General features: G+C 45.4%; 1 protein-coding gene across 9 annotated transcripts in view; it reads right to left on the reverse strand.

The window, feature by feature from the left end:
* Positions 1-13,747, reverse strand: part of CCDC148 (coiled-coil domain containing 148) — a 250,848-nt gene that overhangs the window by 36,690 nt on the left and 200,411 nt on the right. For all 9 annotated transcript variants that reach the window (XM_056535045.1, XM_056535041.1, XM_056535046.1 and 6 more), the window contains 2 exons: positions 13,429-13,567; positions 3,192-3,398 (listed from right to left, as the gene is read on the reverse strand). In XM_056535045.1, coding sequence (XP_056391020.1) covers positions 3,192-3,398; positions 13,429-13,567 — 346 coding nt within the window. The remainder of the gene's footprint in view (positions 1-3,191; positions 3,399-13,428; positions 13,568-13,747) is intronic.

Genomic DNA, 13,747 nt, shown 5'->3' on the forward strand with positions numbered 1-13,747 from the left:
TAATGTCACTGCAAAGTAGAATTGGCGACGCAAAAAATAAGCCATAATATGGATTTTTAGGTGGAAAATTTAAAGGGTTATGATTTTTAAAAGGTAAGGAGGAAAAAACCAAAGTGCAAAAACGGAAAAACCCTGAGTCCTTAAGGGGTTAAGCTACAGAGAGTGCCTGTTATGTGTGTGTATTACGGATCAATGGGAATTGTGTAATACTTATTTTCCCCTGTGGTGGCACTGCAGGGAAATTGAAGACTTACTGCCTGGTTCCCCCATGAGATTACTATTGATGGAAGGCAATTATAAGCAACAGGACTCCTCCCAATGATCACCTTATGGTCTAAAGGAATTATGCAATGTGAACAAACCCTTTAAAAAACCTAATTACAAGTCATCTCCAGATTGTGTCAAACATTAGGCTATGTTCATATAGCATAAAATTCAGCCGTGCATTTTATTTTACATGCGCAGTTTGGTGCCACTATATACAAAAAATGCAGCAGCAACTGTGGCACGTAAAAGAAAACATCTGTCCGAATTTTACATTGTGTAAACACAGCCTTATGCTTGCACTGTGCGTTCAACATATTTGTTCCCTTTATCTATGGCTTAAATACTTATATTAATTATTTATAGATCCATCCACCATAAATGTACAGAAGATGCACAAAGGAAAAATATGGCTCCCCAGCCTGCTCCACATGTGCTAGGTTGCTTTATACAGTTGTCAGCAAACTGACTGGCTGCTTAACCCCCTAGATGCTGCAGGGTTTTCTTCCAACCTCTGATTGTCTTCACAGCTGCAGGTCCAGGGGACATTACGGCAGCCTAGTAGAGGCCTCAAGGCCGCTATTGTAGTAGCCCTATTAAACCTTGACAGAGACAGTTTCATAAAGTAAGAAAAATTTATGTTCAAATGTTTCCCATTTGTCAGGATCCGGGTTGGCGGAGGGTGAGGACACGGGAAGTGGATCCTCTGTACCAGAGAGGTGATGGCGTGGGCCGTACCAGGGGAACGGAGTCTAAGGGGTTACTGATATTCACCAGAGCCCGCCGCAAAGCGGGATGGACTTGCTGCGACAGGTAACCCCCAGGTCATTCCTCCCAGTAGCGACTCAACCTCTCTGGCGGCTGAGATGGCATGGTACAAAAGGACAAGGCAAGGTCAGACGTAGCAGAAAGGTCAGGGCAGGCGGCAAGGTTCGTAGTCAGGGGCAACAGCAGAGATTCTAGAAACACAGGCAAGGACACACTGGAACGCTTTCACTAGGCACTAGGCAACAAGATCCGGCAGGGACAGGAAGGGGAAGTGATGTTTTATAGGGAAAACAGTGATTGGACTAGATTGGGCCAGGCACCAATTAGTGGTGCACTGGACCTTTAAATTTCAGAGAGCCAGCGTGCGCGCACCCTAGAGAGCTGGGCCGCGCGCGCCGGGCTGGGACAGAGGAAGGATGGAGCAGGTGAGAAGAGACATGGGATGCGATCCGTGAGCGGGCACGTCCCGTCCCGCGGATCGCATCCCCTCCGGTGACATGGTAGCAGCGCCGACCGGAGCGCTGCAAGCAGAGTAACGCCGCGAGCGCTCCGGGGAAGCAGCGGGACCCGGAGCGCTCGGCGTTACACCATTGATTCTGTAAAAATATCTTAAAGGGGTACTACCGTGGAAAACTTTTAATTTTTATCAATTGGTGCCAGAAAGTTAAACAGATTAAAAAATCTTAATCCTTTCAGTACTTTTTAGGCGCTGTATACTACAGAGGAAATGGTTATCTTTTTGGATTTCTCTGACGTCACGACCACAGTGCTCTCTGCTGACCTCTGCTGTTCATTTTAGGAACTGCTGCTCTGGACTGTTCCAAAAATGGACAGCAGAGGTCAGCAGAGAGCACAGTGGTCGTGACATATGAGAAATCCAAAAACATAACCATTTCCTCTGTAGTATACGGGCTGTATACTACAGAGGAAATGGTTATGTTTTTGGATTAAGATTCTTTAATAGAAGTAATTTACAAATCTGTTTAACTTTCTGGCACCAGTTGATAAAAAAAAAAAAAAAAAAAAAAGTTTTCCACGGTAGTACCCATTTAACAATACAAATATAATATAATTATTATGGCTGAAAGTGCCCAAACTATTATAATATCCTATTTTTTGTTGTGCATAGTGAATTGTGTAAAAGAAAAAAATATATATTGCCAAAATTACTGCTTTGTGGTCTCCTTGCTTCAAAAAAGTTATATGTAACACAAAATGGTATCAATAAAAACAAGAGCTTGCCCTGTCGTTTCCACGGCAGATGTTTCCACAACGTAAATTCTGCTATTTTCGCAATGCCGCAGAATCCCTTTGAAAATAATGGGAGGCTGCTGCATCAGAATTTTTTAGCTACATTTTTCCGTCAGATTTCACTTGGAAATTCTGCCGTGTGAATGGGGCCTTACACAGCTCCATCGACAGAAAAATACAAGTTTTGTGTGTCAGAATATGGCGATACCAAGATAATTTGTTTTTGAAAAAAAGTTATTTTATTTTAAAGTAAAGCAAAACATAAACTTTAAATTTGCTATTTATGTCATTGTACTGACCTGCAGAATAAAGTCAAACGGTATGTGTAATTTGAAGAATTTTTTCACAAACTTATGTCACACAGACATGTCCCATTTTTTGCTTGGTGGTGGACTGAGTGCTGAGACCTGCAGGGAGAACAGCGATCTCTATCCAGCTCCTCTCTATGGCCCCATAGATTATTATCGTCACTTGTTCTCCTGATCGATGCGAGTCCCAGCACTGACAATATGACTAATCTAAACCTGAGTTGTCTGAGTGACTTGTGAAAAGTTTTTCTTTTTAAACCACAGCTACATTTTAATACAGCATTATTAGTGCACTTTAAAAATGAAACCCCTCAAATGTGATGGAATTTCCTTTTTTTCCATTGCACTACACAAATAAGTTTCTTTGAGTTTCTCAATACATTTTATGGTACTTTAAATGGTCCCCTTAAAAATACAACTAGTCTCACACAAACAAGCCTTCCTATTGCCACATTGAAAAAGATGACAAAAAATGACACTTGGCTGCATCTTCAATGGGTTAATGGACTGGTAAGGAAAACTAAGAGTAGTGAAATATAGGACACTATGTCACTGGGCCTAGAGGCCGATAAGAGAGCCTTACACGTCACGATCACTTACCTTCTCTTTAAGTTCACTACAGATCTCTTGCTGTCGTTTTCTGTCATTTGTTACAAAGAGCTCCATTTCATATATAGACCCGGCTTCAGCAATGGTCATTGCAGCCTTGATGAGAAAATCTTTTTTATAGCGAGTCCAGCTCTCCATCAGCGCTCTTCTTTGATCTCTATTGAAGCGATGTAAGTCCCACATCTTTTCATGGCTGACCTACACAGGGAACATAATGTAAGTGACAGTCAAGCTCCCTGCTATGCCACTCTCAAAAACAGGCAACAATGGGGTGAACCTGTGGACATGAATATAAAAGAATTAAAGAGTCACGCACACCATTGTACTCCTTCAAGCTTGTAACTGTCTACTATTGGCATTTTGAGAACTATTTTTATTCAGTGTCACCCAGGTGGTTTGCCATGGGTTGTGCATTGTCCCCATATTATTTGATTGCTCCATAGACAAAAGTAGTAACATTATTTAAGAACAATCCATATATAATTTAAAAAAAAATAGGAAATATGCATATCCTGTAAAATGAGAGGAATATTGAGGTAAATGATACTGAAAAGACACCACAAGAAAAAGAAGGGGGGATTTAAAAAAAAGTTTTTTTCTACTTTTTAAGAATTATTTTTATAGTTTACTGTTTTACTATACAATCGCTTGGGAGTTTCTACAGTACAATGCAATACTAATGCATGTATACTAATACTAATGTTTTGCAGTGTACTGTTCTCTTGCTGATTTCCTATTACAGTCTGTCTATGGCTATAATAGAATATCAGTCTTATCATGGCAGCCACAGAGGCCTTCAGAAGACCCCCATGACAGCGGATCAGCAGCCTGCCATTGTGTTGTGGGGGCTTCTAAGTTCTGAGTTGAGAGGCAACTCCAATGCCGGTCACTGACAGCGAGTGTAAGTATTCACCATGCTTGGAGTGTGCTCAGCTAATGTGCTGTGCATTCTCTACTGTTTGTTAAAATACATTTATCTACATGTCTACAGTTCATCTAGTGGGGCAGGAGGGGGGGCATTCAGCCCAAACTGAGCCCCGTATCCCAAAATCTGCCTCTATAGGTCATTCACTCTCTATAGGGAATCCGAACTTTGCCATGCTTAGCGCTTGGACCCCTATCGATTAGCTTAATATTCTCTATCCACATAACTACATATCTGATCCCTTGTGTCACATCTTAAAGGGAACCAAGCAGATTTGACTACTCTGCTCCATCTGCTTAAAGAGCAGAGCAATGACGCGGGCCATCAATCAAGCCAAGAGGACAGGCCAAGGGGGTGGGACCACTGCGAAAGCAATGGGACCCGCACAGGGGACTATTTACGGGGCGGCCAGAAGGTCACTTTATAACTTCATATCCTCCCCATCCCTGGGGGCAAAAACTTCTCTAAACTGGATCTTCATGGGGCCTATAACTTGATTCGTATATGAGAAGGGGACGAATGGAAGACTGCATTTAATACTCGTGACGGACATTTCGAGTATCTTGTGATGCCATTCAGACTCTGCAATGCTCCATCAGTCTTCCAGGAGTTTGTTAATGATATTTTTCGTGACCTCCTATACTCCTGTGTCGTTGTCTATTTGGATAACATGCTCATCTACTCTTCCAATATCCAGTCTCATCGCTCTCACCTCTGTCAACTGTTACAGCGTCTCTGTGAAAATCATCTCTATGCTAAACTAGAGAAATTTGCTTCTGGGGTATATTATTACCAGTCGAGGTCTTCAAATGGATCCCAACAAGTTGTCCGCAGTACTGGATTGGCCTCAACCTTCTGGCTTGAAAGCAATTCAGCACTTCCTTTTCTTTGCCAATTACTATCGGCAATTTATTCCTTGCTACTCCACTCTGGTTGCCCCCATCATCTCACTTACCAAGAAGACTGCTAATCCAAAAGTTTGAACTCCTGAGGCTGAAGAATCTTTCAAAAGTTAAAGTCTGCCTTCGCTATTGCTCCTGTTCTATCTAGACCCCATCCTAGCAAACCATTTATCTTGAAAGTGGATGCTTCTTCAGTTGGAGCAGGTGCAGTGTTAACACAAAAGTCTTCTAAGGGGAGAACTTTAACCTGTGGATTTTTCTCTAATACCTTCTCCCCTACAGAGAGAAATTATACTATCGGAGATCACGAGCTCTTGTCCGTTAAGTTGGCTTTAGAAGAATGGTGTCACCTCTTGGAAGGCTCTGTACACCCACTTACTATCTATTTCGACCACAACAACTTGTTCTATCTCCAGTCTGCCCATTGTCTCAACCCCCGATGCCCGTTGGTCTCTGTTCTTCTCTAGATTTAACTTCTTAATCCATTTCCGTCCTGCAGAGAAGAATCTTCGAGCTGATGCTCTGTCTAGATCCTCTCATGTTCAAGGCCTGGAATCTCATTCTCAACATATTATTCCCCCTGGTCGTCTCATCTCAGCAGTGCCAGTGAGTCTTCAGCACTTGCCACCAGGGAAGACTTATGTGCCTCCCCGTTTAAGACTCTGAGTCCTGAAATGGGGTCATTCCTCTCTTCTGGCCGGTCATGCTGGAATTTGTAAGTCCATACAGCTCATCGCTCGACAGTATCCACTTTAACCCCTTGGGGACAGAGCCCATTATGACCCTAAGGACAAGAGCATTTTTTGCAAATCTGACCACTGTCAATTTAAGCATTAATAACTATGGGATGCTTTTACTTATAAATTTGATTCTGAGATTGTTTTTTCGTGACATATTCTACTTTATGTTAGTGGGAAATTTTTGTCGATACTTGTATCATTTCTTGGTGAAAAATTCAAAAATTTGATGAAAAATGTGAAAAATTTTAGCATTTTTCTAACTTTGAAGCTCTCTGCTTGTAAGGAAAATAGACATTCCAAATAAATTATATATTGATTCACATATACAATATGTCTACTTTATATTTGCATCATAAAGTTAACATGTTTTTACTTTTGGAAGACATCAGAGGGCTTCAAAGTTCAGCAGCAATTTTCCAATTTTTCAAAAAAATTTCAGAATCTGTATTTTTCAGGGACCAGTTCAGGTTTGAAGTGGATTTGAAGGGTCTTCATATTAGAAATACCCCATAAATGACCCCATTATAAAAACTGCACCCCTCAAAGTATTCAAAATTACATTCAGTAAGTGTGTTAACCCTTTAGGTGTTTCACAGGAATAGCAGCAAAGTGAAGGAGAAAATTCAAAATCTTCATTTTTTACACTCGCATGTTCTAGTAGACCCAGTTTTTGAATTTTTACAAGGGGTAAAAGGAGAAAAATCCTCTCAAAATTTCTAACAAAATTTCTCTTGAGTAAGAAAATACCTCATATGTGTATGTCAAGTGCTTGGCGGGCACAGTAGAGGGCTCAGAAGGGAAGGAGCAACAATGGGATTTTGGAGAGTGAGTTTTTCTGAAATGGTTTTTGGGGGGCATGTCACATTTAGGAAGCCCCTATGGTGCCAGGACAGCAAAAAAAAAAAAAAACACATGGAACACTATTATGGAAACTACACCCCTCAAGAAACGTAACAAGGGGTACAGTGAGCCTTAATACTCCACAGGTGTTTCACAACTATTTGTTAAAGTTGGATGTGTAAATGAAAAAAAAAATGTTCACTAAAATGCTGGTTTTTCCCAAAATTTTACTTTTTTACAAGGGGTAATAGGAGAAAATGCCCCCGAGTATGGAAATACCCCATGTGTGGACGTCAAGTGCACTGCAAGCGCACTACAATGCTCAGAAGAGAAGGAGCACCATTGAGCTTTTAGAGAGATAATTTGTTTGGAATGGAAGTCGGGGGCCATGTGCATTTACAAAGCCCCCGTGGTGCCAGAACAGTGGACCTCCCCCCCCCCACATGTGACCCCATTTTGGAAACTACACCCCTCACAGAATGTAATAAGGGGTACAGTGAGCATTTACACCCTACTGGCGTTTGACAGATCTTTGGAACAGTGGGCTGTGCAAACAAAAAATTACATTTTTCATTTTCACTGACCACTGTCCCTTTTATGACATTCCGTCAGGGACGTAGTTTCTAATATGGGGTCACATGTGGGGGAGGTTCCTTGTTCTGACACTATGGGGGCTTTGCAAACACACGTGGCCTTCAATTCCAGACAAATTTTCTCTCCAAAAGCCCAATGGCGCTCCTTCTATTCTGAGCATTGTAGTTTGCCCGTAGAGCACTTTACATCCACATGTGGGGTATTTATATACTCAGAAGAATTGGGGTTACAAATTTTTTTTCCTATTTTCCCTTGTGAAAATGAAAAATTTAGGGTAACACAAGCATTTTAGTGAAATTTTTTTATTTTCCCATTCAACTTTAATGAAAATTTGTCAAACACATGTGGGGTGTTAAAGTTCACTATACCCCTTGTTACATTCCGTGAGGGGTGAAGTTTCCAAAATGGGGTCACATGTGGGTATTTATTTTTTTGCGTTTATGTCAGAACCGCTGTAAATCAGCCACCCCTGTGCAAATCACCAATTTAGGCCTCAAATGTACATGTCACGATGCCGGCTGGCAGAAGGTGGATCCTCTGTGCCAGAGAGGGATTGGCGTGGACCGTGCTAGCGGACCGGTTCTAAGTCACTACTGGTGTTCACCAGAGCCCGCCGCAAAGCGGGATGGTCTTGCTGCGGCGGTAGTGACCAGGTCGTATCCACTAGCAACGGCTCAACCTCTCTGACTGCTGAAGATAGGCGCGGTACAAGGGAGTAGACAGAAGCAAGGTCGGACGTAGCAGAAGGTCGGGGCAGGCAGCAAGGATCGTAGTCAGGGGCAACGGCAGGAGGTCTGGAACACAGGCTAGGAACACACAAGGAAACGCTTTCACTGGCACAATGGCAACAAGATCCGGCGAGGGAGTGCAGGGGAAGTGAGGTATACATAGGGAGTGCACAGGTGAACACACTGATTAGAACCACTGCGCCAATCAGCGGCGCAGTGGCCCTTTAAATCGCAGAGACCCGGCGCGCGCGCGCCCTAGGGAGCGGGGCCACGCGCGCCGGGACAGGACCGACGGAGAGCGAGTCAGGTACGGGAGCCGGGGTGCGCATCGCGAGCGGGCGCCACCCGCATCGCGAATCGCATCCCGGCTGGAGGCAGGATCGCAGCGCACCGGGTCAGTGGATCTGACCGGAGCGCTGCAATAGCGAGAGTGTAGCGAGCGCTCCGGGGAGGAGCGGGGACCCGGAGCACTCGGCGTAACAGTACCCCCCCCCCCCTTGGGTCTCCCCCTCTTCTTGGAGCCTGAGAACCTGAGGACCAGACTTTTGTCTAGGATATTGTCCTCAGGTTCCCAGGATCTCTCTTCAGGACCACAGCCCTCCCAATCGACCAAAAAAAAAGTTTTCCCTCTGACCTTCTTGGAGGCCAGTATCTCCTTTACGGAGAAGATGTCCGAGGAGCCGAAAACAGGAGTGGGAGAAACAAGTTTGGGAGAGAAACGGTTGATGATGAGTGGTTTAAGAAGAGAAACGTGAAAGGCATTAGGAATACGAAGAGAAGGAGGAAGAAGAAGTTTGTAAGAGACAGGATTAATCTGGCACAAAATTTTGAAAGGACCAAGATAGCGTGGTCCCAATTTGTAGCTGGGAACACGGAAGCGGACATATTTAGCGGAGAGCCATACCTTGTCTCCGGGAGAAAAAATGGGGGGAGCTCTTCTTTTCTTATCAGCAAACTTCTTCATGCGTGATGAAGCCTGTAAGAGAGAATTTTGGGTCTCTTTCCATATGGTGGAAAGATCACGAGTTATTTCATCCACAGCGGGCAAACCAGAGGGCAAGGGAGTAGGGAGGGGGGGAAGAGGGTGACGGCCGTACACCACGAAAAATGGGGATTTGGAAGAAGACTCAGAGACTCTGAAGTTATACGAGAATTCGGCCCATGGTAGAAGATCTGCCCAGTCATCCTGGCGGGAGGAAACAAAATGCCGTAAATAATCACCCAGGACCTGGTTAACTCTTTCTACTTGCCCATTGGACTGAGGATGATAAGCAGAAGAAAAGTTTAATTTAATGTTGAGTTGTTTACAGAGAGCCCTCCAGAATTTTGACACGAATTGGACGCCTCTATCCGAGACGATCTGCGTGGGCAACCCGTGAAGACGAAAAATGTGTACAAAAAATTGTTTTGCCAACTGAGGCGCTGAAGGAAGACCAGGAAGAGGAATAAAATGTGCCATCTTGGAAAATCGATCAACGACCACCCAAACAACAGTGTTGCCACGGGATGGGGGTAAGTCTGTAATAAAGTCCATACCAATCAGAGACCAAGGCTGTTCGGGGACAGGCAGAGGATGAAGAAGACCAGCGGGCTTCTGGCGAGGAGTCTTATCCCGGGCACAGACAGTGCAGGCCCGCACAAAATCAACAACATCCGTCTCCAGAGTCGGCCACCAATAGAAACGAGAGATGAGTTGCACGGATTTCTTGATGCCCGCATGGCCTGCGAGATGGGAGGAGTGACCCCATTTGAGGATTCCGAGGCGTTGGCGTGGAGAGACGAAGGTCTTCCCTGGAGGAGTTTGCCTGATGGAGGCTGGAGAAGTGGAGATCAGGCAGTCAGGAGGAATGATGTGTTGCGGAGAGAGCTCTACTTCCGAGGCGTCCGAGGAACAAGAGAGAGCATCGGCCCTAATGTTCTTATCGGCAGGGCGAAAGTGAATTTCAAAATTAAACCGGGCAAAGAACAGAGACCACCTGGCCTGGCGAGGATTCAGCCGTTGGGCAGACTGGAGATAGGAGAGATTCTTGTGATCGGTGTAAATAATAACTGGAAATTTTGATCCCTCCAGCAGATGCCTCCATTCCTCAAGTGCTAATTTAATGGCCAGTAGCTCTCGATCCCCAATGGAGTAGTTCCTCTCCGCCGGAGAAAAGGTCCTAGAAAAAAAAACCACAAGTAACAGCATGCCCGGAAGAATTTTTTTTGTAGAAGAACCGCTCCAGCTCCTACTGAGGAGGCATCAACCTCCAATAGGAAGGGTTTAGATGGGTCAGGTCTGGAGAGCACGGGAGCAGAAGAAAAGGCAGCCTTGAGCCGTTTAAAGGCGTCTTCCGCTTGAGGAGGCCATGACTTAGGGTTGGCATTCTTTTTGGTTAAAGCCACGATAGGGGCCACAATGGTGGAAAAATGAGGAATAAATTGTCTGTAATAATTGGCGAACCCCAAAAAACGTTGGATAGCACGGAGTCCGGAGGGGCGTGGCCAATCTAAGACGGCAGAGAGTTTGTCTGGATCCATTTGTAGTCCCCGGCCAGAGACCAAGTATCCTAGGAAAGGAAGAGATTGACATTCAAACAGACATTTCTCCATTTTGGCATAAAGTTGATTGTCACGAAGTCTCTGAAGAACCATGCGGACATGTTGGCGGTGTTCTTCTAGGTTGGCAGAAAAAATCAGAATATCGTCCAGATACACAACAACACAGGAATATAAGAGATCACGAAAAATTTCATTAACAAAGTCTTGGAAGACGGCAGGGGCGTTGCACAGGCCAAAGGGATACTGTACGTTCACATTGGGGGGGGGGGGGGGCAAACCTCCAGCTGTTTCAAAACTACAACTCCCAGCATGTACTGACTGACCATGCATGCTGGGAGTTGCCCTCTCATATTGTCTCCGACCGTGGAGTCTAGTTTGTTTCTCTGTTCATGTCTTCAAGTTAAATTATATTTTTCTTCGGGTTACCACCCACAATCCAATGGACAGGTTGAAAGGGTTAACCAGGTCTTGGTAGACTATCTCCGCCATTTTGTTTCTGCTCGCCAAGACGACTGGGCCGATTTACTACCCTGGGCCGAGTTTTCATACAACCATAAGGATTCTGAATCCACTGGGTCTTCACCCTTCTTTGTGGTCTATGGACTTCATCCTCGTCCTCCTCTACCCTTGTCTACTTCCTCCGGAGTTCCCATGGCCGATGAACAAGTGCAGAATTTTGTCTCCATCTGGCAGAAGACTCATCACTCTCTTCTACATGCCGCTACTCGTATGAAAACGCAACCGGACAAGAAAAGACGCCCTCCTCCTGAATTCTCTCCTGGGAACAAAGTGTGGTTGTTTTCCAAGGTTATTCGCTTTAAGGTACCATGTTATAAGCTGGGTCCTCGCTATTTGGGTCCTTACAAGATACAAAAAAATGTTTAAACCCTGTGGCTTATTTTCTCCATCTGCCTTCCTCTCTCCTGATCCAGAATTATTTTCATGTATCTCTCTTAAAACCTGTTATCCATAACCGCTTCTCAAAAAAAGACATCACTCCTACTTCCATCTCTGGTACCTGTCAGGATTCGGCAGGCTGGAGGTGGATCCTCTGTGTCAGAGAGGGATTGGCGTGGACCGTGTCGATGAACCAGTTCTAAGTTGCTACTGGTTTTCACCAGAGTCCGCCGCAAAGCGGGATGGACTTGCAGCGGCGGTAGCAATCAGGTCGTATCCACCGGCAACGGCTCAACCTCTCTGACTGCTGAGATAGGCGTGGTACAAGGGATTAGACAAGAGCAGGGTCGGACGTAGCAGAAGGTCAGGGCAGGCAGCAAGGATCGTAGTCAGGGGCAAAGGCAAGAGGTCTGGAACACAGGCTAGGAACACACAAGGAACGATTTCACTGGCACAATGGCAATAAGATCCGGCAAGGAAGTGCAGGGGAAGTGAGGTAATATAGGGAAGTGCACAGGTGAACACACTAATTAAAACCCATGCGCCAATCAGTGGCGCACCGGCCCTTTAAATCGCAAAGACCCGGCGCGCGCGCCCTAGGGAGCGGGGCCGCTCACGCCGGGGCAGCACAGACGGGGAGCGAGTCTGGTAAGCGGGTCGGGATGCGCACCGCGAGCGGGCGCGTCCCGCATCGTGAATCGCATCCCGGCTGGGGACATTATCGCAGCGCACCCGGTCAGCAGGTCTGACCAGGGCGCTGCGAACAGGAGAACGCTGTGAGCGCTCCGGGGAGGAGCGGGGACCCGGAGCGCTCGACGTAACAGTACCTCCGATGTTTATATTGTCAAAGAAATTCTGGATTCCAAATTTGTCAGAGAAAAAGTTTTTTCCTTGTGGATTCGGAAGGATTTGGCCCAGAGGAAAGGTCTTGGGAGCCGCAGGACAACATTTTAGACTGTGACCTTATCTACAAGTTCTTGACCTCAAAAAAGAGGGGGAGACCAAAAGGGGGGGGCGCAAGCACCGTCCGTGAGCGCACAGTCCCTGAATCCCTGAATTCTCGACTGCCGGGGGGGCTGAGATTCGCATCGCTGGACACGCCCGCATACGAATCCCAGCCTGTCACTCACCATCCTCTGCTGCCGCCTACAACTCTGTGTCTCAGCTCTGGCGTGCACGTCCCCATCTCCTAGGGTGTGCACGCGCTGGAGATCTGTAGTTTAAAGGGCCAGTACGCCCATAATTAGTTGTTACACCTGACACTACATAAAGTCCCAGCACCTCCCACACTTCCCTGCCGGACCTTCAGTGCCCCTGGCCTGAGATTAAGTGTTCCATATTGCCTATTGCCTTACCTGTGTATCCAGACCTTCCACTATGTTATTTGACTTTGCACCTTTGCCGCCTGCCTTGACCTTCTGCTACGTTCGACTATGCTACTGCCTTATCCTTCGGTACCTCGCCAAGCCCAGCTACCCGTATGGTCGAGCCATGTCGGGGGTAGCGACCTGGGTGTCGCCTGCCGCAGCAAGCCCATCTTGCCTTGCGGCCGGCTCTGGTGAAGACCAGCGAAACCTTAGACTCCGCTCCCAGATACGGTCTGAGTCATCAGCCACACAGGTTAGAGAATCCACATCCTGCTCCATAACGCCAACCTTTCTGTACCATGTAAAAGTCTGAATTTATCAGAACTTATCACATCTAGATCTATGTTGAGGTCTAGGAATGAAAGCCGTAGATAAAGGTAACCATAAGGGTACAGGTCCAGCGTGGAATACAATGCTATCCACTAATGATAGAAAGTGTTCTAGTTTTCTCTGATTTATTACATTCAGTCAAGGTCCTAACTTTACGTCTTTAAATATAGCACTGATTCCGCACCAATCTGAATCCTTCTACGCCAATGTAACTGCTATCCCATAAACAGCCCTCATACCTATGGATTATGGGGTGTCTAGGCGGATAAGGTTAAAGTTAATGTTAAACATTGAGTAATGGAAGTTAAAGGACTTTTCCTTTGTTTTCTTCCGTCCAGGGGTTTAAGTAAATAAATGCACTTACCAGCTCCTGCCTAGGTTTTCGGGGAAGATGTCTAGATAACATATTCAAGTACAAAGTTCTTCTATTGGGAAGGTCACTTGGGTACTGGCTAACAATTGTTTGAAAAACCCAGTGATCTTCTTTACTCCATTTACAGTCCCTATAAAAGAAATATGTATATAGAAATGTGTACTCCATAGTGTAATGTTTAAATGGGCACTGTCATTTGAAAAAACTTTACATAGAGCAATAGTACAAGCCAATATAAGACACTTTGTAATATAGATTAGACAAAATGGCTATTTTCTCCTGTTATCAAATTTTTCCTTCCCCTCCCCCC

Source organism: Hyla sarda, chromosome 8, assembly GCF_029499605.1.
Source record: "Hyla sarda isolate aHylSar1 chromosome 8, aHylSar1.hap1, whole genome shotgun sequence".
Taxonomy (NCBI): domain Eukaryota; kingdom Metazoa; phylum Chordata; class Amphibia; order Anura; family Hylidae; genus Hyla; species Hyla sarda.